This window comes from Botrytis fragariae (genome assembly GCF_013461495.1).
Source record: "Botrytis fragariae strain BVB16 chromosome Unknown tig00000161, whole genome shotgun sequence".
NCBI lineage: Eukaryota > Fungi > Ascomycota > Leotiomycetes > Helotiales > Sclerotiniaceae > Botrytis > Botrytis fragariae.
Window position 1 is genome coordinate 794,650 of NW_023500998.1, and position 26,865 is coordinate 821,514.

Consider the following 26,865-nt stretch of genomic DNA (forward strand, 5'->3'; position numbering starts at 1 on the left):
GTATCATTTCCGAAGTGGCTATGTATTCGTTGGCGATGCAGATGTGTTGATACCTTCCTTCATCTAATAAACCTGTTAACGCTCACCGTGCAAGTACCATGGGGAACTTTGGGATCTCTAGGCAGTCAAGTACCTGCATTTAGGTGCAGCCCAAAAGTTTTGACTCATTGTTCTCAAAGATAATGCAAACTCGTGGGGTTTTACCCTCAAAATGCATGATTCTTAGTTTGAGAAAAGTTTGATTTTCCAACAGAAATCCAGCGATGCTACAAAACATCCACAAAAATGAGATGATGCAATCTTCATTCTATAAACTCAATTTGAACATTTATCTAGACGAACGGGATGATCGTCCGAAATCCCGAAATCCAACCAATGCTTTTAAGACAACGAGCATAGTTCAATTGCTTCTTTGGTCAAGTACAAAGAATTTAGTTCCTGCGCAGTGAGTCCTATTTTTTAGTCTTGAGTCCCCGAAAAGCTTGTTGCGTTTGCTCTTCATCTCATTTGAAAGTATGCACCCGCGAGCTCATTTTCTACATCACAAATAAAACCCAATAAAATGCGATTACAATCTCCATGTTTGAATTCTGCTCGAGTACCAGATAACCATAATTCTCCATCTAAGTATGGGTTTTATTGTTCCAATCAAGTTATCGAGAATTTCTTCGCTAGGTCTGTTTTGACCCTATGGGAACAAAGAAATATTCATTCTCTATTGTCCTCCTTATACCGAGTAGGTCATTTTGCTGCAATCACAAATTATATATCTATTTCACTCTTCCTAAGTCATTGCGGAAAATCTTTTTTGTCAATCGGTACTTTTTTCTTGGTTATTTTTGGGGAGTTTTATTGTTGCCAGATTTTCATGGGTTTATCTTTCTCCGCGCAGAGTATATCACCAGGATATATTTACGACTTACCTTATTTAACCATGTGAAAAGTTATAATGAAAAAGTCTACTCCTCGTCGAAATCACCAACTGTACCAGAATCAGAATCCAACCATAAGTTCTCACGAATCATGCTAACTAATTCTGAGGGGCCGCCATTGGACTCACTTGCAATCGTTGTAGACTCCTCACAAAGAAGGTCTAACGGTAACTTCTGTGGGGTCTCAGTAACAAGTTGTTCTGAATCTTGAATTTGTCGTTCGGGTGATTGGAGTCGGATCTGTTTTTGGAGTTCAGCAAATGCTTCAATTTGATCTGTAAGACCTTGGTCTTCATTGACATTAGTACAATTTTCACAATTACAGTATCGACCTTTAGGCAAGGCTTCGTGATAAAGCTCTGAGCAAGATGAACAGAGGCAACGGTAATTGTAATCATGCGCTTCCATCTGCTCACCTGTGGATTGTGTTTTGCGATATTGAATACAATGAATGCACCAACACCTCGTGTATTTAGTGTCATGGAACCAATGAGGTTCCATGCTGAAATTTTCCGGGTTTTCGAGGTCGCAGCGGAACTTTTGGGCTTCGGTTGGGTGCAAAATCTCGCCAGATTCGTAGTCTTGTATCAATTCGCCAAAGTTCATAGTCTCAAAACCTTCTAACGTATTGGGAACAAATTCGTTGTCCATTGTTTCAGAAGTGTTTGGAGAGAATACTTTAGCAAAATCAATAATTCGAACTGGTAAATCGAATCTGGGTGAGGGGACTTGGACTCGCTTTTTTCGACGGGGCACCTCGGATATCCTGGGGGCGTTCTCTTTACCTTTCTGTTCGATTTCATTACTGTTGCCGATAACGAATGTAGTTTGGCGAATGTTTGAAGAGATATTAATTCTTGGAAGAGGACACTGGAGGTTGAGGGAAGATTCTTGTGAGTAGTCTGAGCTGTTGCTTAGGGAGTTTGGTTGTTCGCTATCTTTTGCTCGACTGTAATGTTCTTGTGCTAATCTTTCTTGCTCCTCCGCCTGTTCGAGTTGGAGAAGCAAATCATCCAAATCATCCTCGTTAGAATCTTCTTCATCTCCATCATACATAGTATCTCGTGGGATAGTTTCGAATTCTTCCTCCCCCTCTTTTGGAGCCTCAAGAATAAACTCTGAGCTGTTGTTAAGAGGTAAGTGAGAAAGGGCCCAAGATGGTTCATCAAGCATGTTGTCGAAATCAACACCGGTGAAATTCCAGGATGACATCTTGAAATTGTTTTGTGTGTGGTTCTAGTATTCTCTGATACAAATATATTCTAATGATAAGATGATGAGTATTGATAGAAGTCTAGCTTACTACAAATATTTATCTTGTCGAATAGAGTTTGTATATGAGAAAACACTTGGTCAGTACTTAATGGATGATATATACACATCCAAATCACGCAGCATTTATACCACTTTACGAGCACTTGTTCAGAAATTCATGAACAACGGTACATTTGCAGTGTGAAAATCATCAAGCAATATATCTACACAGTTGCCTCCCTATCATGCCACTAACATCGCGTTCATTAGGGAATGAGCTATACAGAAAGAAATTCGGAACAGAGCATGAAAGGAAAAGGAAACCTTCACAAAGAATCTGGACTATCGCTTAGATATATACAAAGGAATTATGTCTCTGACTTTGTTCTTTTTGAATAAACAATGAACGAGAAACAGAACTTACAATGTATTTGATTCCCCTTTCATTCTTTCTCATAAAGAAACCATCGTTCTTTGTTGAAGAACAGATACATATACTTTCATCGATACAGATGCTGAACAATTCCATTCTTTTACTCACGCATATCTTTTCAACACAACAGAGCAAGAATAACTCGAGTAAGTAAATTGTTCATACACTTTTATATTCATACATATATTTCATTACACCAATCACAACTCTCATACAATTATACTAGCGCTGGACGCATAGAGATATATTTATCATTTCATACAAGCAAACGAGAGAAGGGAAAAGCAAAACCAAAGCAAAAATGGGAAATAATAAAAACAGACGTAAGAATTCCAATTCTGGTGGTGGTGCTAATGATTCTAGTCCCAGACGTAATAGTAATAAAGGAGGGAAAAGAGGTAAAGGAAGAAACGACAATGAAGGAGATCAAAATAAAGGTAGGGTATCCCAAGAATTCTTAGAATGTCGTATTTGCGAGGGCAAATACCATTGGGAATCAGATTGTCGCAAGAATCCCGCTGGAGAGGGCAAGAGAGGGAAGGATTCATCAGGGTGTAGAGAGTGTGGGGGAAATCATTGGGAAGATCAGTGTCGGACATGGAAATCGAAAAATGGTGGGAATGGAAATGGCAATGGGAATCATAAAAGTAATGGACAAGCAGACTCAAGCTCAAGTTCGGATTCGGGAGAATGCCTCGCACCAACTGGTGAAGATGTAACCCAATTTTTCCCAAATGGGAAATATCCCAACCGGCCTTGCAGAAAATGTAAAGAGTCGGGTCATTGGAATAATGCCTGTGAGAAAGAGGGATTCCATCCTATCAGTAACCCAAACCCGGGTGCAGCGCGCGCGAGGAAAGTCAGTTTCCCAGATGGCCAAAATAGGGGACAAATCGATGCGGCATATAATCAATATCATTCTACTCCCGGAGCACAAGTCAGGACGTGTAGCATTACCGAAACCCCGCCTGTGGATTTTGGACATGCGCAATTCCATGCTGGTACGGAGATGGAGTATGAGTATGCCGATCCTCAGTATTTCAATCATCAGAACCAAAATCAAAACCAAAACCAAACCCCAGCTCGCGAACACATCAACCCCAACACCGATACCCCTGATTACCTTCCCCAACCCACCCACCAACTCCCCTACCTCACCCATCCCGAAACCCCCAACCCCGACCATCCCGACCACCCCGATTCCTCTTTCTACCAAGCCCGCTACCGCTCCTCCATCTGCACTCTCTGCCAGGCCTCCGCCCACAAATCCCACGACTGTCTCACCTACCGCTGGCTCCTACCTCGCACACACAGCGAATGGCGTCCCCATCCCAACCTCCATCATCCCTCTAATTCCCTGTATCCCCGTCCGGATGGCTACTGGAAAGGCGATCCGACGAAAATTCCAAGTAAGAATACGTATATCTGGCCGCATCCGGGGAATGTGCAGCAAGGGAGGTATTGGGGAGAAAATGAGTGGGAGGGAGGAGGGAGAGATGTGTGGGTGGGGGAAGATGATAGGGAGGGGATGGGGGGAGATGGGGGATGGCGCCTGGTGGGTGTGGAGGGGAGGAGAGTGGAGGCATGTGTAGGTTTGATGCGGAGGGGGATGTGGCAATGGTGGATATTTTGGATTTGGAGGGTAGGAGGTGGAGGATTAGGCAGGCGAGGGAAGCGAGGGAGAGGGAGAGGAGGGGGTGGTAGGTGGTAGGTGGAGGAGAGGGGGTTTTGGTTAGTTGGTTGTTTCTTTCTTTATACCTTTTTCCTTTTCCTTTTCCATCTTCATTCCTGTATTGTGCTATTGATACAGTGGCGTACGGTACAAAGTACAAATTTATAATAGGTAAGATGTTTCTTTCTTTTTCCTTGACTCGAACTCATTCTTGTTCCTTATTCTCATTACTCGTTACTTAATCATATTTTCTTTACGGAGTATACGTAATATCTATTATCTAATATACTTCTCACTGTAAATTTTCTATCGTGTATGTATATATACATATGTGACAAGTGATGTTCTGATTCTCTTATCCCCTAATTCCCTGAAACACTCTTGATTCACATCTACATTCACATCCAAATCCATATCTACATCCACATACTTATCCCCACCTAATCGATATAAATGACAACTAGACTATTCCCCCAAAACTCTCTTCATTTTCATTCTTCTAAATTTTAAACCCCTCTAGACTCCGTTTCTTTCTTATCTTTACCTCCATTTGATCTCTGTTTTTATTTCTATCTCCATCTCCATCTCCATTTCTATCCTTATCTGATTGATATGGCTTCCCCCTTTCTCTTTCCTTTCTCTCTTGTTGTCTTCCTAATCATCATTTATTTTTAGTTCATCAATTCGGTTCATCAATGCATTCATTCATTTTTAGTTCATCCGGTTCATCCAGTTCATCCATTTCTTTTTCATCTCACCCCATCTCCCAAATATGAAAATTTAGAAAAGACAAGATACTCACAGGATACAACAAATGCTCGAATTCGAACCATTACCCGAGCCGCTATTGAAACGATATTGATCGATTAGGATATAGATACAACTAGATATACCGATTCATCTTTACATGAAAAATGCTTTTATATATGTATGTGAAATATATAGATAAATATAGATATGTATATACTTCAATTCTTCAATAAAATACGAACATGGAATGATGAGTAATTGTACTAAATTTTCTTTTCTTATCTATTCGACTTTGGAATTAGGAGCGAGTTGTGAGATCTGAGATGTTGAAGTAATTTGAATATTAGAGATTAGAGATTAGAGATTCTCTCCTGTTCTAAAGATCTTTTGTAAATATACACTGAAACAAATAGCCTACAATAATCATATCATATATAAATATTACTACTAGTATCTTATTCTAGTATGCTATCCTATCTCATCGCATCCATCCTATTTATACTTATATCTAGATACCTGCGAATAAACCATCTATTCCATTCCCGAACTGAAAATTAATAGGTAGGTAGGTAGTTAATTGAAATCTTATATGTGTAGTAGATACTCAGATAGATATCAAGATATAACTCTCCGATTTCTTTGTTAAGGATAGGTATTAATCAATCTCATCTCATCTTATTTTATCTCATCTCATCTCATCCCATCTTGATTGATTGATTGATTTACATATACATCATTAGATATTAGATATTAGATATCAAGTATTGTATATTAGATATCAGTTATGTACCTATGTATGTATACATCAACAGATATAAGATATACCATCTCCAAACCAACTCCAAATCATTCTAACAAGAGTGAACAAATCGAGGTATAATAAAGTACAGTAGTACAACCCAAAACACATTTCATCCACGCATAATCTCCTTGATAATACCCTACCCTATCCCAACGTCTCCAAAAACCCCCCAACACAAAAAGAAAAAGAAACCTCCCTAAAAGTCCGCATTCGTCCCAAGAACAAACCTTAACCCCCCAAAACTAGAAACAAAGAATAGTAAAAGACCCCACTCCCTTGTCAGAAAATTTAAACCCGCTGTTTCATGATCTGTTTTCTTTGTTGTGGTGTGTGAAATACGAATGAAGTTAGTTATTTTGTACGAGGTAGGTAGCGAGGGAGATAGAGAGAGAGGTATGTGTAGGCGCATGCGTGTTTTGTAATTTGTGATTATACATACTACATACCTATGATAGCGACCTTTTTCTGAAAACGAAGGAAATCTCACAGATATAAGGGATTGTGAATACGAAACATAGCCCAGTCCAATTCAGTTTAGTTCACTTGCCTCTTTTCCACTCCATCTCATCCCACCCTACCACATCTCAAAATCAAAATCACCACCCCCACCTCAAAATGCGACCCGGAAGCATCCTCCAAAACTACACAGGTCCCATCCCGGACTACGGTGGGACCTCCCCTAATACAACCAGCAACACCAGAGTCCCAGTCGGTCGCCGTCGCTCCTCCAGCACCATAAAAGCCATGCCCCGCCGCGGCCAAACACTCGCCGACGATCTCGCAGATTTTTCCAGTATTGATAGTTCTCCCGCTTCGTCACTTTCAGCTTCAGCTTCCGAAGGTGAAGGAGGAAACGTCGAAAGGAGAAATGTCCCCGAGACACCCCTCCAACTGAAAGCTCGTCAGCAAACCGAGCGAATTCTCGCAAAACACAATGACTATCTCAGAGAGCACAACGTGCGCACGGATATTCCATTCCAAGCCCCAGCCCCAGAAAAGACTCCCGCACCTGCACCAGCCCCGCTCTCCAAAGCCCAAAAACGACTTTCCCAACCCGGGAATGCGAAAGCCGCACAGCCATCTCCGGCAGTACCTCTGTCCAAAGCTCAGAAACGGGTTTCGCAGCCCGAGAACACGGGAAGCAAGGCAAAGTCCTCTTTGGAAGACTTTACATCCAACGCTCAGAAACGAGTTTTCCAAACCGAGGACGCCGGAAGTAAGACAAAGGCATCTCCAGCAGTCCCTCTACCCAAAGCTCAGAAACGAGCTTCGAAGCCCGAAAATACCGGAAGCAAGGCAAAGTCATATCAGCGACCTCCGCGATCTGTTGCTATGGGCGGTCGATACATGCCCGTGGATGAACCAGGACTAGCACCGCGTCGCGTGCCTGCTCCTGTTCAGACGGTAAAGCCGCCTCCGCTCTCCGATGGGATTGTCGCGACCATCTCGCGAGAATATGGGTGGGGTTGGTTGTGGTGGCTTATCGTTCCACTTGTCGTTGTTCTTGTTGGGTTTTATGCAGGTCGGTGGGCTCAGGAAAATGAGCTTGCTATGGAGACGATGAAAATGAATGCTGAGGAAGCGATGAAGAGCAAGTTTAAGGTCAAGGCCGAGAGAGCGAATGGGGATGCGGTGGTTGAGATTGCCTCTGCTATCAGTGATATTGCGAAGATATCATTGGATGAGAATGGAACTCTTGAGAATTTAACCGATAGTCCCTTTAATCAAGCTGCCCTACCTATCGAAGCACTCCGAAGAGAAGTTGTGGAAAGCGAAGGAAAAAAGTCTCAACCGCTCCTCTGGACAATCGATAAGTTTGTCGAAAAGAATCGAGAAGTAGATCACGCGTGGCGTTCCTTCATTGAACAGCAAATTGAAGCTACTGCAGAACTTACAGGTATATTCGATGGGTATGCTATGAATGCTGGTTTCGAAGAATATCATCCGAATTGGATAAGAGCTGCTCATAACATCACACATCACGACTTCACCGACATTCCACAAAAAACATATCGCGAAGGCGAACAAATTCTCTGTCAAATACTTGGGAAGAAAGAAGGGCCCAATTGTCCTTCCATCGGGAAAATGCTTATAGACGTTTACAATGATCTCAAGCAAGGTCTTGAAAAGCCTGGTATCAAGATTCCACCAAATACATTCAAGACATATTCAGCAGCGACGGCTAACATAGCAAAAGCCATCAAGTCAGTACTTAAGAGATGGGAGAATGCAGCGGACAGAATTGAGGCAGCGAGAGTATTATATAAGGATGAACATGCTATAGGAAATGTAGAGAAAGTGGATGAATCGTTGGCAAAGACCTCAAAAGCTCTAACCAGTGCAATGTGGAGCTCATTGGTAGAGCGAATAGGAAGTCCAGAATATCCAACAGCTATCAGAAGACTGGCAGAGGCGAAAGTTTGGATCAAGAAGTTACAATGAATTTTCCTTGCAATTTGATGTTCTTGCTTTTTTTCCTCGCGTGGAAGATAAAAAATGGGGTTCAATGCTTTTCGACATTGTGGATTGAATTTTGTCCTTGATGCGAGTTCATAGGACTATTGGCTTGTAGAAACTATCTAATTTACCAAATTACAGTACTTTACATATACTCATTATTGAACTAGCACCTACCATGTGTGTGAAGCCTTTGGTAGATGAGTACATGGTACTTGAATGCATATATATCTGCAGAGTGGGCGAGAGCAAGTTTACCAATGGGCACTGTTCGCACACACAGCTATGCGAGATCGCCTAGATAATTGGCCACCCAATCCGAGTGATATTAGCCAAAATCGGAGCTCATGAAAAAACAATCTTTGGAACAATTGGTCAGCTAGTCAGCCAAGTTCGAAATGTTTCGGTTTCGTTTATGGTTGTGAAGTGGTTGATGGATCATGACCAGAATTTCCGCCTTGCGATGAGGACCTGCCTGAATGATTCACGCATATGCAAACCCAGTGGTGTGGCAGCAAATAAAACGATTCTCTGCAAGGACGATGGAAGTTAAAAGCGGGAAGGATAGAAGGATAGTTCAGGTTCATGACCAAATCTGTCTCCTTGCATTTTGGATGAATAGTTGGTTGCATTGCAGCCGAACGAACTGCAAGACATCTCCAATCAAATGAAGGAATTTGGGCAAAGATCTGAGGAGTGAGATAGATAAGATAACGAGAAGATATACGAAGTACATTGACGTCAAAAGAGTATTGATTCGAGAATCTGCGGGGTAATCACCCGCCTTCCCATCATATTCTCACATTCATACTTATGACCCGAAATCACACCAAGTATTCGTCATGTTAAAATTATCCTTCTCCGCGGCGAGAAAATTGCTTTGGGTGAGGGCTGAGAAGTGGAGAGAAAGATGTACTCAGGACTCATTAGAAGAGGGGAAAGAAGACAGGCAAAAACAGGGTCTTTACCCCTAATGCTACCCCGGATTTCTTTGACATGATAATTTCTCAATTGAGCAAAGTCCATGCATATTGACTCTTGAGCTAGGAGAATAGTTTCCAAAACAAGGCTCATCCCGTAGAAATCGAGAATCTAATCGTCGTTCATTCTTCGGTACGGATTATTTTGTACCACGTGAAAGTGCGAGGGGGGAAAGCTTGAGCCATGGCCTATGGCCCATGAGATGAGGGACTTTTTTTTTGATTTTGTTGAATCTGGAAGATTCTGTCGCCTATGATGAAGGGGTAATTCGTATAAGATTTAGGTGAATTTTTTTGTTGAAGTGAAAAGATCCAATAATGGGTCATGGAAACTTTCATATGGCTAGCTAAGAATATTTTCATTGGCCGCAAAGCAAAGCAACGCAACGCAAAGCAGAATAAGATTGACTATTCGGTCCAAAATAACCCTTTGGTTCATGTGGATGTTGAAAATTGAGTTCTCTGGGAACAATGAGACATTGAAATGGCGGTATTCCGAATTCGCAGTCCAGATCAATTCCATCGTGAAGAATCACGGAAATATGTATGACAGGACGGAAAAGGATCAATTCTCATGAAGTAATAATTATAAGAAATGGCGACATGGCATTGAAAAATTTCAAGACAGTTCAAGGTAAACCATGATGTGGTTAGGTAATGGGAAATGGTTTGAGAAGCAAAATTTCTCATTGGTTCAAGATTCTCAATTCATGTTGGAATGGGGTAAGAAAAATCAATCTCTGTTCTTTTTTTTTCTCTCCTCAATGCTCAAGGAGGATGGATAAGGATCTCGTGATTCTTTGATTTGATATCATGGATTCATGGTAAGTTAGAGGTCGGAATTGATAGTCTGATAGTCTGATAGTCTATACCAAAAGCAGATTTAATGTCAAACTTCGAATGAGTAGTAAGGAGTGAGTGGTGAGTAGGTAGTTAAGAAAGAGTAAGGGCATTGATTGATACGAGGTGATACAACATGATACATGATACAGCATGGTAAACCTCTACTATTGGGGCATGAAGTTCCTAATAAAGCTTTCATCGATCTGTATCTCAACCCGATTGATCTAAATGAACAATTCGGTATCAACACGTGTTGATGACACCACGTGGAGGTCATCTAGAGAAGACAGCATAATAGAATCCCTCTCATTGGTTAGATGACAACGTCCTTGAGAGTTCTCCATGGCAGAGTAGACACGAAAAGGGAAGCATTCATTCCAATATCCACTTGTAGTGAGTGGGAATGGCATTGGCACGCCGAAACCGACAATGCCTGCCATACGAGTTAATTTACTCGTACATATAAAGTATGACTTGGCAAATGTTTCCATGAGTTATACATGATATAGAGTACAAGCACAAGTACGGTGGTAAGGGTTAGATGATAGATACAGCATAGCATTTCAAATAATGGGACGAGCAACACACATAATACACACGGAGTTGATACAATTTTCCCATTGGCCTCCAAACAGAACATCCAGATTGTGTTTGAATGGATGGAAAATGATACTATTACTAATTCTCAACGTCTTAGACCACATGGTGCACCGTCTGCTTTCACATTTCACTAATTAGTCAAATTAGATGAAGTTTCTTTTTTCATCATCCGATGCCGCAAAACTCTATTACGAAGTAGGTCCCGCCTTATCTACATTTTGTGGGGAAATCATGGTGGATTGAGCGACGGAAGGGATTTGATATAAAAATACTTTTTCCATACTAGGTAAAAATCATTTTCAGATGATATATGTGGCTGGCAGTTGCTGTGTATGCATGCTCAAACAACTCAATTCGAGATTGTCCCTACACGGTTAAGTTGATGAACGTGTACAAGAGACGAGTGCAGTATTAGACCAAGGAGATCTCACGAGCATTGCATCTAGGAAGCATTATACCCCTCCCTAGGCAGTAGGTACATGTACATGTTACACGATCAGAAGTATATCATGATCAACTCCAACTGCCGTAGCCATCAAGGTTGTAAGAAGAAGAAGAAGAAGAAGAAGAACAAGAACAAGAACATTGATTGACCGAACTCTTTCTTAGCCTTATCTCTCTCTCTGTAGAACAAAGGGGGACGGGGAAGATCCTTTCGAATGGCTTGTGGAGACTGGTGGGAGATAAGTGTAGTGTAGAGTATGAGGTCTAGTCGGTAAACTATTTACGATGGGCGTATATACAATTAGATCATAAGGACATTGCACGTGGACCGAGTCATGAAAGATTAAATGTTCCTACTTTTGTACACTTGTTGAACCAATCCCCTCTTCTTTTCTTCATTACACTTTTTACTACCTAGCAATAAGGGATTTACGTATGTATACATATATACTTGTACATATATACATGTAATTATTATACGTATCCCTTTCCCTGTGAGGGTAGTACCTACCTATCACATCGACATTTCAATAACCTTCCTTACCCATCCATTCCTACTCGGTATGCAACATACCTAGTATACGGAGTATATAATATTGGAAACAAACCTCGGAAAGAAAGAATTTTATGATTGACATAAACCAGCAAGCATCCATCTAGCAATCATCAAGGTATCTTTCTTACCTTACCTTACCTTAACTGACCGGACTCGGACTCTACTAAAAGCTTTCCTTTATCTTCTCTACTCTACTTTATTCACTAAATATTGCCCCTCGATATCAATCTACATTCCATACCCAATTAGGATCTCACAGCTTTTCATACTTATTCCAACTGCTACACATCTCTTGTTTCGTTGCATAAGAAAAGCATCACTCTTCGTACTGCGTTTTTCTTGTACCACCACACAAATAATCCCACGACACAGACATCCACAGTTATCTTTCACTTGGTACAAGATTTTCCTCTTACACTTTACATCTTCCTATCTCTATCTCGATACCTAGAACGATTGATCAAGAAAAAAAAGGAAGAAAAAAAAAGAATCACTTACACGAACAAATATATTCATTCCTTCTTAACAACAAAAGGAGAAGCTGCTGCAAGGGAGAAAGAAAGGAAAGAAGCTTCAATCACTTGACTTCCCCCTCCCCCGTTTCGTTCGATGAGAGAGGATTTATTGAATAAATTGAAAGCAAACAACAACTTCACCGCTTTAAAAAAAATCAATCGGATAAAGAAGAAGATAATTACCCGATTGGATCAATCTTAGACGCAGAAAGTTTCCAACATCACGGAAACTCATCCCATCTTTGGTAATTCGTTAGCAGTCCAGGCATTTTCTCTGAGTCCTTTTGAGGTCATTCGCAAACGAGGGCTGAGGTGGTGTCACTGGGTCTAGTAGTTTATAAGTTGAATAACTCGAGTTCGAACACTTTCGAACTATACCTAGGATATTTAACCCCAAAAAAAAGAACTTGGCATTTGTGATCGACGTACAGCATTGCATTTCGACCCATCTATTCAATTCGACCATTAGATTCATATTTGTCGAGCGCAGGTTCTCACCAGAGGAATTGATTCGTCGGTACCCCCTTTCAGGAACCTTCTCCGCTTCCATTTCCTCGTTTGTCTGAAGGAGCAGCAAGGGTTCAATTGGAATTCCCTTACAAGTAAACAGTAATTTCCATTTCGTCTAAAGTTGGGAGTAACTCGGAAGAGAGAGATTTCAGCCACAAATTTCTTCTGGAGGAAAACACAAAAAATTAGCCTTGCATCATTGCTTGCTATTCAAAGGCAACAGATCGTCTGACAATTAATCACATCATCCAATGCCCTCAGCAACGCCGAGGGCTACCCTCGCCATCAGACCTCGACCTTCCGAACCACCACAACCCATAAATCGCAAACACGCACCTTGCACTTCGTATCCCGAAAGTTCCCCTCTTGATAGTTTCTCTTTTTATAATCCTCCTCCAACTCTTTCAGATCGTCCATCAAAACGATCCATGACCACTCCATCGAAAACTATCGCTGTCGTCAATTCCTCCGGACGACAGGCTGCATCATTTATCCGCGTTGCTAGTGCAGTGGGCTATAATGTACGAGCTCAATTACGAAATCTTGACGGGATAGTAGCATCTGAAATATCTTCACTCCCAAATGTTACTGTCCTAGTAGGCGACCTATTCATCAAACGATCTTCATCATCATCGCCAACATTAGACCCCGAGACTACCAAACTAAATGATGCACTCATTCAAGACCTTTTCCATGGAGCGCAATTAGCATTTATCAATACTACATTCTGGGGTGATGAATATGCCATTGGTTGTGCTTTGGCCGATGCAGCTGCAGCTGTTGGTATAGAGCACTACATCTATTCATCTATGCCCAATCACTCTGTCGTCTCCTCTTCGTGGCCATCATTACCTCTCTGGTCCGAGAAATATGCAGTCGAAACATATATCCGAACCAAACTCCCTTCTCTCCCATCAACATTTCTCTACACTGGAATTTATAACAACAACTTCACATCGCTACCATACCCATTATTTTGCATGGCCCTTCAACCCGACGGTTCCTTTGAGTGGCAAGCTCCTTTCCATCCAGATGTACCTTTACCATGGCTAGACGCCGAACATGATGTTGGACCCGCAGTTTTACAAGTATTTAAAGATGGACCACCGGCTTCTTCCTCGAATCCTCGTCGCATACCTCTCGCTTATGAGTTTCTCTCTCCCAAACAAGCTTGCGCCGCCTTTTCCCGCGGTGTCGGTCGTCCAGTAAAATATAAACACAATCCTACTATTGAAGTACGAGTCAAGATTCCAAGAGGATATAAAGATCAACTGGTCGCATTGGAGCAGATGTATTCATTAGGACGCTCGGATCCAAGACGCCAACCTCCATATTTCGCCGAGCAGGAATTAGAAGACCAGGTACCGGAAGAAGCGATGAAATTATGGGAAGGGTATCGAGGATTGGAGGAATACGCTCGGGAAGTTTTCCCGCTGGAAGAAGCCGCCAATGGACTGACGTGGATGGTGGAGGATAATTACGATGATAGGACGTATACGCACAGCGAGGTTACGAATGGAGGAACCGATGATAATGCAAGCTATGAAGAAGAAGACGATGATGATGATGGATTGACGATAGGCGGAGGTCTGGGTGCATCGGGCGAAGCCACACCGGCGAGAAAGGAAGAGACGTGGCTCGCATGAAAGAACCTCGACTTCGAAACTTCGAGAATGATTGGGTGATGTGTATTAGATCTACAGATTCACTTACGATTTTCAACGATTTAACGGCAGATGCACACAAAAGCGCAGGAAAATTTCTTGCAATTGGATGGGAATATTGCATGTACTTACTTACTTTATTTGCAACTTTATGCAACATCACATCTCAGCATTTTGACATTTCACATTTCAACACGACACAACGCAACGCAACAAATACCCAAATACTCAGATATAACAAAAGCGAAACCCTTACATTATATGTCATACATTATAGGAGTCTCTCCTCCTCCTCTCTCTCCTCTTCTCTCATCACCTCGAAACAAAATCACAACAAAAGAATTACGGATAGCATATTGCATTGCATGGACGGGCGGGCGGGCGATGGTGGGGCCGGCGGACGGACGGATGGGCATGGAGTCATATAATCATATTCAAATTCAAATTCACATACCAATTCATATTCATATTCATATTCATATTCAAACCCAAAATTTGTGTTTCAAAAGTCAAAGTTCTCACACCCACACAAAGAACTCGTGAAATATTAGCAGATGGATGGGCGGGCGGATATTGCATTGAGGGGCACACTAATAGGAATTTATCGATTCTTAGGGGGTGGGAGATGGGAGGGAGATGGGGAGGAGACGGGGAGGAGATGGGGATGTAATTTCTGGTGAAGGGGAGCTTGTGTGTGGCTTGAGTTGGTTTGCATACCTATGGATGTATGAATAAACAATTCAATAAATAGCGAGTGAGCTGAACTGAACTGAGCTGAGTTACTTAGTGTAGAGAAAATATCATACATACCTAGGTATACAATGTGATGATTAAGTATACGATGATTATGTATATGTATATGTATATGTATATGTATATGTATAATGAATGAGATTCTCTACTACCCATCTACCCATCTAGGTATTTTGTTGGTTCAAGTTGTAATAATAGGATAATATTATGAATTGTAATAATGAGCTGATGATATTGTGATTTGTGATGTGAGTTCTGAGTTCTGAGCTGTTAATACCAATACCAATACCAATATTACTTACTACCCACTCATCCAAACCTAGAATAACACTCAAGAGTCAAAATACTCCACACCAAATCCCCTTGCCCAGATAATACCCAGACAGTAAGTAGCATGTATATAAGGAGGTATATTATAATAAGTAGTCAGTATATTATACCTACCCATCTACGAACCTGCCTACCTACATAGAGAATTTCCACTACCCATCTACATCTGTACATCTATACACATATTCTCAATCCCGATGATACTTTAATACTAAGTGCTAAGTGCTAAGTGCTAAGTATGAAGTACTGAATTCAGACTGGAGAATGAAAAAGATGAGATGAGATGAGATGAGATGAGTTATGTTTTTTCAATACTCGACTTCTCGATTTCTCAACTTCTCAACTTCTTCATATTTTGACATCTTGACATTTTGATATCTTAGATGTCTACACAGGTTCTGAAATCTTGAATCTTACACCATGATCAATCCGATTTGCATCCCACGAAACGAGAATCAGAATTTGAGTTATCTAAACGAGACGAAATCCCCCAAGAGTCAAGTTCGTGAAGTGTATATTTGATGATTTTCACTTGGGTTAGAAGATCATCAAAATCGATATCAACGTCAACATTAGTATCAGGATTCAATGTTCACCTGTATACAAATTCATATCCATCTACAAACAAACAACAAGCAGCAAGCTGTGCAAAGATAGAGAAATAATAATAATAATAATAAGTAGAATTTCATATATAAGATAAACGTAATACAACAGCCACCGTATGCTATCGCATCGAGTGAGTGAGTGAGGTATTCCCAATTAACACATTCAAACATTACTAGCACCGGACATTCCATCTCATCCCGTTCCATCCTTTACCAATATCTCAGCGTCTCTCATCAATACTCCGCAGAGTTATCTCCACCAAGAGCCAAATCCATACCTAAATCCTACAAACTACCAAGTATCTCAATATCATGCTCATTCTCTCTTCATAAAAGCAAACTTGCTTTCCACTCTGCTAATCCCTTCATTGTCCCAATATACTCAATATAGGCATCGGGCCTAACACATACGTAACCCGGTTCATTTACGAACCCATACCTCTCATGTAGAATACCTGCTTCATCATAAATCCCCTCTCCTCCTTTTTTCTCTCCACCCACGATCCTATGGATCCTCAACCAACTTTGTTCCTTTTCCGGAAAATCTGTTCCAACCGTCTCTAACAAATCCTGTGCGTCCATTGCCCCTGTCCTCAACCCTGAAAAGAGTAACAAATGATGTGTTGGCCCTTTAAATAACGAATATAGACTTGTCTGCTCTTGAGTATCAGGCAACACTATTTTCCCATCGGGCGCGCGATCGCCTCCTCTTCTGGGCCCATAATATGCACTTGCAGTTCTACAAATCGACGAGTGTCGATATCGTATTCCCAGTTGAGTAATAAATCGGTATCTCCTAGCGCGATTTGCACCTTTTTTGAAAGCAATTGGGGCCATCCATGGAAAGAGAGTGTTGCGTAGATAGAGATAAACAGGATTGGTTGTAGCCATAAATTCGAAGACCTGATCTGTACCTTTTAAGAGATTGACTCCCACGCGACGTCGTTCAATACTGTAGGAGTCGAGAAAACTTTCTTTCCTCTGGTTTCGAAGAACAGCGCCGAGTTTCCAGCCGAGATTGATGGCATCCTGGATGCCCGTGTTCATTCCCTGACCACCAGCTGGCGAATGGATATGCGCTGCATCTCCAGCGATGAATATACGACCATTGCGAAAGGAATCGGCAAGCCTATGATGGAGTTTAAATCTTGTAATCCATATAGGAGGATCCTCGAGTTCAATATCCCCCTGGCAAGTCTTTTGAAAGCTTCTTCAAATTCTTTAAGAGTAGGTACATCATCTTTGGCCTCTCCGTAAGTCGATTCATCTTTCTTAGAATTAGGAACACTTAATACAAGTCGGTGTACTCCATCTTTGAGTGGTAAACACATCATGAATTCATTCCCCATGAACAACGTCAATCGATCCGATGCATACTCCCATTTTAACTTCACGTCTGCCAGTATGAAATCCGATTGGTATGCAGAGCCTTCGAATTTCAAATCGGCCGATTTCCGAACCATTGAATGAGATCCATCACATCCAACAATGTATTGACAGCGAATCTCTTCCTCGTCGGATTCTTCGTAGCCATCTTGCCGTACTTGTTTAATCCGAACCGAAACACCATTGTTATCCTGAACAATGGACATGGCTTTTGTTCCCCTCTCCACTTTGCCTCCATATTCTTCTAATTGTTTTTCAAGACATGATTCTGTCTCGCCCTGGCTGAGAAAATAAGGTCCTGAATACTCTGTATCGAGTACACCCATGTTCTCCCGGGTGAGATCCATTTCGAATGCATTCTTCTTGTTGACGTAGAAGCTTAAGCCGATATTTTGTTTGCAGAGAGGGAGGAGATTCGATACGAGAGAGGAATGTCGAGAGAAAAGTTCCACGGAACGAGTGTGAAGAACGAGAGCGCGAGAATTAGGAGACTGAGTGAAGAGAGGATCGATTAGGATAAATGGGATTTTCTGAAGGGAAAGTTCGAGGGCCAACGTAAGGCCGGTAGGACCTGCACCCACGATAAGGACTGCAGTTGATCGCATATTGAAGTAAGGTCGATAATTGATGCGAACCTGAGTGTGAAGGGAGAGGTATCTTGAGATCGTGTACCAGATGCGGGGTTATTCCACCTTGCTTGTTTGATACTAGCTAGTTAATAGAAAACAGAGAAGAATGAGAATCAAGAGCCAAAGAGCGTGTCTTGGGAGATATATTTATATCTGCCACTTCGAAACCTCTGTACCTACCTTCAACGATATTCAATCACACATGGAATGCTCAATAGACACAAGGTCACACAATCGGAGTCTATTGACACCGTGTAGATGATGCAACAAGTCCTACATCTAGACATGACATTATGTGTATCCCGTGTCTTCGAGACTAGAGATAAAACAAGCATCTCGCATGCTAACATTGACCAGTGAGATAGTCTCGATAGCTTTCTTTCTACCGCCGTCTCACTTCAGATGGCAATCGAGGAACAGACATGTCGGGAATTTTCGTTTCGACGATGCCGATGATTTTTTGCCCCATGAGGTTAAGGAGCTAACATCGGCATTGGAAGGAATGTTTAGCCCGATATTACGTGACCCCACAAGCCCCTCAAGCCCCTCTCCCCCGCTGACTTAACTCGACATAACCCTAAACATTTTCTTGCGATCTCATGTTTGAGATGACTAGCTACACTGCTACTGCACCATGATTAAGCCATACAAACGTTTCGATGGAATACCGCATAACTGGCATGCAGCCGGTGTATTCATCTCAACTCACAGATCAGCCACATTGTGACTCGAGCGTGTCAGTTGATGCGAAGATTATTTGTGAGTTTACTTTTTTCCCTAATAAAGAAGGCTCGAGGGCGGAAGTTCTGCACACCACTTCAAATGTGCGGAGTACTCTGTTCAGTGATAACAGGCCTATGTATGGAAGAAGATTAAGTTTGAGGCGAACTCAGCCTCTTGCACGGAAAGAAGCCTATTTCAATCCTTAATATTTGGTTGGCTGTTGAGGCGGGAGGAAATCCTTCTTACTTACCGGATTTATTGGTGTATATGATTGGTTTGCAATATATATATATATATATATATGTTGGCGTTTAGAGGTGTACACATATTGGCTACTTTAGCCGCTCAATATAACACGGGACAAGACGTTCTGTGAGGCTGAGAATTGCCAAAATTATACATAGAGTTATCAAAAGTTCTTCGCAATGCTAGTGCAATACGTGTTTACCTTGAACGTCTAATTCAATCTCATGATGAGTTCCATTCTTCCCGATCGTCTTTTAACAAATATCACCATAAACGTTCCCAATAGCACAACTCAACATGGCAATGACCACATATTGTGCCTTCCTATTGCCAAGAACTATTGGCCTTCAGTTGCAGCTGTCATCATTTTCTTTGCCACAAATTATTTAGCACATGCAGCGACTGTTAAATCAAGCCCTGGAGATGACACCCTTCTTCAGGGTTGTAATGCTCTTTTGGCGTTGTTCTTTCCGATGTCTGGCCTCCTGCGGGCTCTCAACGCTATTGTTCGACTCCCAATACGAGCTCGAAACGAGCTCGAAAAGGCATGCAAAGCCGGGGCATTATGTATGGTTGTTCGAGCACCTCACTGGAGACCTAAGCCTGGTCAAAAGTTTTATGTGGGAGTAGTGCTTGAGGATGATAGAGACGTGGAGGATACAGATCCCGAGGGGCAATTTGGACATCACTCTTCTCAACCTATAAAAGCCAACATGATAACATATCTTCCTTCATATGCCCGCGAACAATCATCCACGTGGGTACACTTTGATTCTGTCTGGGCGAGATCGCGCGTGGACTTACGATTGTCGCGAGTACATGGCACATACGACCTTCCAGAAGGCTATGAGTTTGCTATAGTACCCCGCAATACCTTTCTGATTTCTCAAGTGGCTTCGGACACTCACGGAGATCCAAGGCTTAGTAGCGAGATCAGTGTTAGCTATAGTGCTCTGAAAGCAGTGGCCTCACTTATCCAGGTTGTCGCTGCATTCACCACCCTTCTCTCAAATCGCCCAGATTTGATTAGCCGCTGGGGATACGCGTCATATCACCTTACAGTTATACCATATCTTGCCATGACTCTTGTTAACTTAATCTCAAATGTGGTCTCTCCAGACTATTCTTGCTTGTACATGATACGCAGCGAGACTATGGTCGAAGCAGAGAAATTGGGTGGAAGATTTGAAGGCGAAATAGCCCAAATGATTTCTCTCCTGCCAAAAGATGGGATGCAAGTCGAGAATCCAGCATGGAGTGGTCTCACCAAAGAAGACCTTCAAAAATTCTCCCTTAAACTTACTTCAACAGCTAGTGAGATGTATTTCTTCGATCTTGTCACTTATCTACTTGATCTAATCACTGCAAGTAAGGCAAAGAAGAAGCTATCCGCTAGAGATGCGGAAATGATGCATTTGGAAGTAGTTTCTCAGCTCAATGCTTCTACTACTCCTGCCGCAAACGAATCTGAATCAAGCGCGGCTCAGGCCAATCCGCCGGTAGATCCAACTGGTGAAATATTGCCTACTGGCAATGAGAGCCCGGTGTTACAAGATGTTTTCTTCGTCGATGAATTTCGTACACAGTCTAATCTGGACATCCTAGCAAGGCCAGTAGGTTCAACAAATGAGTACCAAATCCAAATCCCTCGTCCACCCAGGCTATCATCAGGAAAAGGCCTATCATATACCATTCACCGGGTTATGGTGAATTTGTCATCTGCTCGGGCTGAGAAGACAAGTTCATTTTTCGCCATATTACAGAACATGAAAGAAAATAGGAAAAGGCTTGAAGCCTACAAATCCTCCGGCTCCACCAGCTCTTACTTCAAACAAAACATACTTCTGTACAATCTTGCGTTGAAAGATCGTATTATTCCAATGAGTTTGGATGACAATGCAGAATTCGCTCCAGTTCGATCGGCTATAATTTATCACCCGAATTGTCATCGGTTTCTCCGCTGGGATGACTTTGCTAACCCGCCTAAAAGCAATAAAAAAAAGTCCAATGCGACCCAACTCAGAAAACTTTCACCGATCACTGATAGTGAAGAAAATTACATGGCCGCATCTATTTCCAATGTGCGTACGCTACTTAAACTGCCGGGAAGACCAACTACGACTACTGCATCAATCGCCGAGCTCGAAGAGCTTCTTTACTCACCAACTATAAGAAGAACAAGCGGACGAATAGGATGGGCTATACTGGTAGAAATTAGTATCGGAATTTGTGTTGTAGGTCTCTTCTTTGGGTTAATTGCGGGATTGACGAAATTTCATTCTGGCGAGAGTTCCGTAATTGAAAGAGGTATCATGATGACCTGGCTTGCTAGTGGTCTATATGGATTCTGTCTTCCTCTTCTCAGTACCCTTGAGCTTCTCAAGATCCTCTTTTTGTTTCCAACCATTCTTTCTTTGTATCTATCGGGTGTTTCCGACCTCTATCCTACTAGTCATGAAATTGGCAAAACGCTTCGAAATGAGGAACAAAGTATGACTGGCGATTGGAACAAGAGGACTAAAAATTTTGCTGCGGTGTATACTAAAGCCGTGTCTAAAATGTTCGTGGCGACAACTCCTGATTTTGGTCCTCAGCCACCAGCAGCTCTCTTGTATGTGTTTGCTTTTATTCCTCTTGGGATATTCATCCCGCCTGTGTGGGGATTTGTGCTGGTGGGGAGAATGATCACGGAGTGGGGAGACTGTGTGAGATTATATTGATACTAGATGATTTATCCTATCTGGATTCTTCAAGATTACATTAGTTGAGGACGAGTGATGATATTGAGTTTGAACTGCACTAGTTTGGACTCGAATATTTGGTGTTTATGGAACATTGTTATGAGTATCAATTTTCTTGACTAAATAGCTTGTTAAACGAAGAGAATACAATACGGAATTTCTTCTAGAGAATTTGGTCGTCCAGATTGATTGGCTTGTGATATAATAGCCTACACAGCCAGACAGGATGAAGTATCTATACTTTCCACTTCGAATTCCGGAGAGCCGAGCACTTCCAAAACCGTAACAGACCTATAAAGAAGCCTTTTTCAGCGACTTTTTATTTGATCGATAATGGATGGCGAATATTATCTAGCATCGATGACGAACCAATTCTTGATTAAGACTAAAACAGAAATTACCAAATTCCATATTCATAATCGAAGAAACAAGGATTCCCATCACTCTGAGCATCAGAAGAAGTCAGTCATCTCAGAATACGCACCCCCCCCCCCCCTCTCTCTCTCTCCGAGATTCAAAACAACCACTGGGAAGGAGAGCAAAATTTACTCGTGAAGCAAAATACAGATCTAATCCAATCATTCGATATGAGCCCTGGGAATCCGATCTGCTAGAATACCATCTCAGAAGACGTCGGGAATTGCGATCCTTTGCTCTTTGCTCTTTGAACTTTGAACTTTTTTTGATCACCCTTAGATCGAGGGGGAAAACGAACGCCGCAGTGATCATGACTATCTCACTAGATCATGGAAGGTTTGTCTCAGAGCTGGACTATTAATAAGCTGAGAATCCGAGATACGTTTCATTTTTATTCTTTGGGGAATAAATACTCATATAATTACTGATTTACGATAAAAACCTGTCCGACTGTATCACCCAGATTATCGAAAATAGTACGTTCGATACAAGTATCCAATAAACATCGAATATCCTCAAAACACCCCTTTTTGTACATAAACTTACCAATAATAATAAACAAGTATTAGGCATATAGTATCAAAAAGCCACCCAAGCAAACATTACTGTAAAAATCCGCATGCCGTCATGATCCCGCCGGAAACCGAACCGAGCCGCTCAGCCCGCCTGCCCTCCCCTTTTCCCCACCCACATGACAAAAATAGAATCTATCCATCCATCCCTATTCATTTACCCAAAAATACAAAATCTCGAATTCCAAAATCCAAACCCAAACCCAAACATTAAAAACAGATACATAAAAGATTTAGGAAAAAATCTATCATCGAGTCAAAAGATAATGCAACTGCCGTGAATCGAACACGAACCTCCACCTTGGAAGGGTGGAATCCTAACCATTGGACCACAGAAGCTTGGTGAGGTTGTTATATGAAAAGAAATGATTGTATTAATTTATAAAGCATGTATTAATAAATGTGGAATAGGATGTGTGGGTGAGTAAGTGGAACAAAGACAAGATGAGATGAGACCTCTGGTTCTTTGTCTTCTTCTCCTTCAGGAAAATGTAGTTCAAATCATGTATGGATGAATGAATTGGATAGTGTTGGGATAATTGTTTCTGTCTTTACTTCTACTGCGAAAATGATAATTTATCCTTCATAACTCTACAACAACACAATTCCTATCCGTGTCTATCTACTCCATTCCAAGGAGCTAGCATAGTGGGGTGTACCTGACACGTGACCAGCATGATACCATACCCTTGCTCTCGTCTTAACGAGCAGAACATGACGTGCATCTGACTGACACTTCTAAAGATTCCAGGTCCAAAGTAAACGTAAACCAAAACACTCGGAATCAGAGTCAAGTCAGCATTTCGGAATAGAAATCAAAGCAGAGGATCGAGAGCGAATCTCCCCGGAAATATATACTAAAGTATGTTTATACTAGGATTCTTTCTACTCGAGCAAGCTCTTACGAGATGTTCACATCCGCTGCAGATCGTGAAGGAGGGAAGGGGGAAAGGGGGAGAGAGTTTAAAGAAATAGGGAGATGATATGAAATCTTCTCTTTGACAAGTTTCCTCTTCCTTCACCCATCGTATTTGCATAGCTTATATGCGATGGATGTATAAGGGATGATCTGAGAAAAGGGGCATTGAGACCAAAAACCACATGAGTAGTATAACTAGTATGTAATCCCATTCTCAATATCACATATAAAACAAATTAGAATCTCACTCTCACTCTCACAATAGTACGGATATATATATATGTATGTGTATACGAACAAATTCAATGTCAAGTCCCACGACAAACCTGCAAAGAAGACAAAGAAGTGCGCATGGTGAATAGTGTATGATATGATAGGGAATCAGCATATCACATCACAAGTAGCAATCATATTTTCGAGTAGTTAGATGAAACATATGCCATTTATATCAGTAGATATTTCATATTAGACGTCGAAGCGTCAGGATCTCAGACCGCTAGGAATTTGCATGTACTACATACATAATCTTGATGTACTGCTCCCAAGTAAACGATAGGTAGCAAGTAATCTTACAATTCCAATAAGAATCCGGGGTAAGAATTTTGTAAGGCGAAGAAGCATGCATATGCATACCTACCTACCTAGGTAAGGGTAAATGAGCATAATTCATAAATTCAACCCCAATGTCAGAGTTTCACGCAAAAGTAAGCAATATGAAATACGTCACAGCTACTGATGTCCAAATAAACTTCCTTTCCAAGTCCTTTAATGTTCTTTCATAGAAATATATTTTGCTCACTGTGAGATCCACTGCGTAGTAGGTAGCACATTGAATGTAGCTACCGCAATCCTAAACTAGCAGAAGTTGAAAAAAGGCAAGGCCAAGAAGAGTCACCGAACAAGAGACTCTTCGAAACTATGATACAGGCTCCCTTAAAATCAAAAGGTATGAAGAAGAATCAGAACCAAAATGACATTTAAGTTAAAAATCGCCACCTAAGCCAAATAAATCATTCATTCATTTCGCTTTTACCAATTCATGCAACCCAAATACTTGTACAGTTCCTGTAAGGAAAAAGAAAACTCGTGGCCTAGGGAGCTCAATAAGATGTTGAAATAGTGATTGCTTATTTCTTCTCCGAGTGTTCGGTGCCATTACGATTATTGTGATGATTGGCCGCCTTCTCCTTTCGAGCTTCGTCGATAGCAGTTCGTTGTTGTATACTAGAATCATGAGACTTCCATTCTACCTTAGTTTCAGGTGGGAATGAAAGAACGCGCTTTAATGTCTCCCTGTTCAATTGTTAGTATATTCGTTGAGCATTTGGTAATGTGTTAAATACCTAATTTTGAGTACCCTCCCGCCACCTGAGCGGGTCCAGATACTCAAAATATCTTCTCCATTGCGCACGCTGAGTACAACCCCGCAAACTTCTTCGCTGGGGTCGAATTCATCTCCAGCCATGGCGAAGACTAAATCTTCCCAATAACGATCAGCCACACCCTTCTTGAGTCTCACAATCCATTTGCCTCCTTTTTTATTTTCGTCATCCTCCCAAACTGGACGAATACCCTTCTTAAACATGTGGTAATCGGAAACTAGTGGCAGATTCGAGGGGTGCCTCATATGATCGAAAACGTCAAACAATTCCTCCGCCGAATTGAATGCTGCCATTGGATGTAATGTCTTTTCGTATTCGACAAATCCGTTTGACTTGGAGATTGGGGGTCTGTACCAAAATACCCAGCCATGTCGAAATTGGTGTGAAGCTGGCGCTGTAGCCGTCTTAGAATCTGTAAGGGAAGTTTTAGATGTCTTTGTTCCCAAATCTCTATAATTTTTCTCCGCAGTTGGTGTTTTGGTAGATCCTCCCACTACACTTCCAAAATCCAGCACACCTCCACCTCCAGGAGTTTTGGGGCCCTTCGAGTTTCCAAATGATGCAAAAGCGCCTGATCCTAATCCAAAGGCGCTCGATGCGCCCGTTGTTGGGGAGGATAAAGATGAGGCCGAAGGGGACATGGAATTGAAAGGATTTTTGGTGCTGTGCGAAGAAGTGTCTCCATGTCTTCTTCCCAAGACAAATCCCCTTGCTGTGTGGTCGCCACCACCAAAAGTTGATCCATTCGTAGTCGGATTGCCTGTGGATAGCGAAAGTTTGCTGGAACTGCATCACACTTTGATTAGAAGCGCTCAAAGAAAAGCGACAATGCGGGAACGAAGAAGGAGATACTTACTTCGAACGGCGACTCCACAGGTTATCCATTACGAAAGGATGAATTTAAAATCTGATAACTATGCGCTTTATGTCAAACTTCCGGAGATGGCAATATTGTGAGCTTCTGTTTGTGACGTTGGATAAATTTCGAGATATGCTTGTAGATAGAAATGTACAAGCAAGTGAGGTATCGGGTGATTTTTGTTGAACCAAGTAACAAGTTAAGGATATCGCAGAGGGCTGGATTTGGGAGTGAAGGGTTGTTGGTATTCGCAGATGGTATTCAGTTATATGGCGAGGATGGTTCTTATTTTTTGAGGTAATATCGTATTTGTATTGTACTGTATTGTATTGTATGTGATGTGATGTGATGTGAGGTGACGGGTTATTGAAGGTTTTCAGATTTATAAATTGAGGGTTTCGATAAGTTTGCAGTTTAGGGTGGGTAATGATTAAAATGATGAAAATGTAGGAACAGCCAGAAAGTACTATGTACTAGTATGTATGTACGTATCGCGGCAACTGAATCAATCTTAGAGCCTTAGAGCAGCGCGGGGCCTAAGTTGAATTTAGCGAACAACGCTAGTGTAAGAAATATTTTGTTTGATTTTTTTCCTTTCTCGTCTCTTTTTCTTTCTTCTTCAACAAACAAGACCATTAACTCAAATCATCGACAGTTTGATATTTTCACTACTCAACTGCCGATTCCGATAACTTGGTCAAGAAGAAATATATTACCACTTCAAAACCATCGTCACGAGGGCCCCTCGTGCGGCTTCCATGACACGATGATGACCTAAAGATGGAAACATACTACACCTTCCGCGCTATGGATTGTTAGAAAAGACAGGATGCAATGGGCGATGACATGGAAGATGAGGATGAATTATGATGATAACACTAGGGTAAG

The 26,865-nt window shown here is 41.7% G+C and overlaps 8 protein-coding genes across 8 annotated transcripts; 5 read left to right on the forward strand and 3 right to left on the reverse strand.

Annotated features, from left to right (window-relative positions):
- Positions 1-959: 959 nt before the first annotated feature.
- Positions 960-2,144, reverse strand: Bfra_009410 (uncharacterized protein; the record flags this gene model as incomplete). Its single annotated transcript, XM_037339752.1, has 1 exon — positions 960-2,144. One exon carries the CDS (start codon positions 2,142-2,144, stop codon positions 960-962), a length of 1,185 nt encoding a protein of 394 aa, XP_037189802.1.
- A 554-nt stretch (positions 2,145-2,698) lies between these two features.
- On the forward strand, positions 2,699-4,330 carry Bfra_009411 (uncharacterized protein; the record flags this gene model as incomplete). Its single annotated transcript, XM_037339753.1, has 2 exons — positions 2,699-2,765; positions 2,898-4,330. The coding sequence occupies 2 exons, from the start codon at positions 2,699-2,701 to the stop codon at positions 4,328-4,330; spliced, it is 1,500 nt and encodes a 499-aa protein (XP_037189803.1).
- Positions 4,331-6,458: 2,128 nt separating this feature from the next.
- On the forward strand, positions 6,459-8,285 carry Bfra_009412 (uncharacterized protein; the record flags this gene model as incomplete). Its single annotated transcript, XM_037339754.1, has 1 exon — positions 6,459-8,285. The coding sequence occupies one exon, from the start codon at positions 6,459-6,461 to the stop codon at positions 8,283-8,285; it is 1,827 nt and encodes a 608-aa protein (XP_037189804.1).
- A 4,714-nt stretch (positions 8,286-12,999) lies between these two features.
- On the forward strand, positions 13,000-14,394 carry Bfra_009413 (putative nitrogen metabolite repression responsible protein; the record flags this gene model as incomplete). Its single annotated transcript, XM_037339755.1, has 1 exon — positions 13,000-14,394. One exon carries the CDS (start codon positions 13,000-13,002, stop codon positions 14,392-14,394), a length of 1,395 nt encoding a protein of 464 aa, XP_037189805.1.
- A 2,036-nt stretch (positions 14,395-16,430) lies between these two features.
- Positions 16,431-18,094, reverse strand: Bfra_009414 (putative monooxygenase fad-binding protein; the record flags this gene model as incomplete). The annotated part of the gene is made up of 2 exons (XM_037339756.1): positions 16,431-17,291; positions 17,339-18,094. The coding sequence occupies 2 exons, from the start codon at positions 18,092-18,094 to the stop codon at positions 16,431-16,433; spliced, it is 1,617 nt and encodes a 538-aa protein (XP_037189806.1).
- Positions 18,095-18,752: 658 nt separating this feature from the next.
- Bfra_009415 (uncharacterized protein) lies at positions 18,753-19,047 on the forward strand (the record flags this gene model as incomplete). The annotated part of the gene is made up of 2 exons (XM_037339757.1): positions 18,753-18,807; positions 18,830-19,047. The coding sequence occupies 2 exons, from the start codon at positions 18,753-18,755 to the stop codon at positions 19,045-19,047; spliced, it is 273 nt and encodes a 90-aa protein (XP_037189807.1).
- Positions 19,048-19,314: 267 nt separating this feature from the next.
- On the forward strand, positions 19,315-21,807 carry Bfra_009416 (putative pogo transposable protein; the record flags this gene model as incomplete). The annotated part of the gene is made up of 1 exon (XM_037339758.1): positions 19,315-21,807. The coding sequence occupies one exon, from the start codon at positions 19,315-19,317 to the stop codon at positions 21,805-21,807; it is 2,493 nt and encodes an 830-aa protein (XP_037189808.1).
- Positions 21,808-24,863: 3,056 nt separating this feature from the next.
- On the reverse strand, positions 24,864-26,003 carry Bfra_009417 (putative translation initiation factor eif4e3 protein; the record flags this gene model as incomplete). Its single annotated transcript, XM_037339759.1, has 3 exons — positions 24,864-25,029; positions 25,080-25,904; positions 25,975-26,003. The coding sequence occupies 3 exons, from the start codon at positions 26,001-26,003 to the stop codon at positions 24,864-24,866; spliced, it is 1,020 nt and encodes a 339-aa protein (XP_037189809.1).
- Positions 26,004-26,865: the final 862 nt, after the last annotated feature.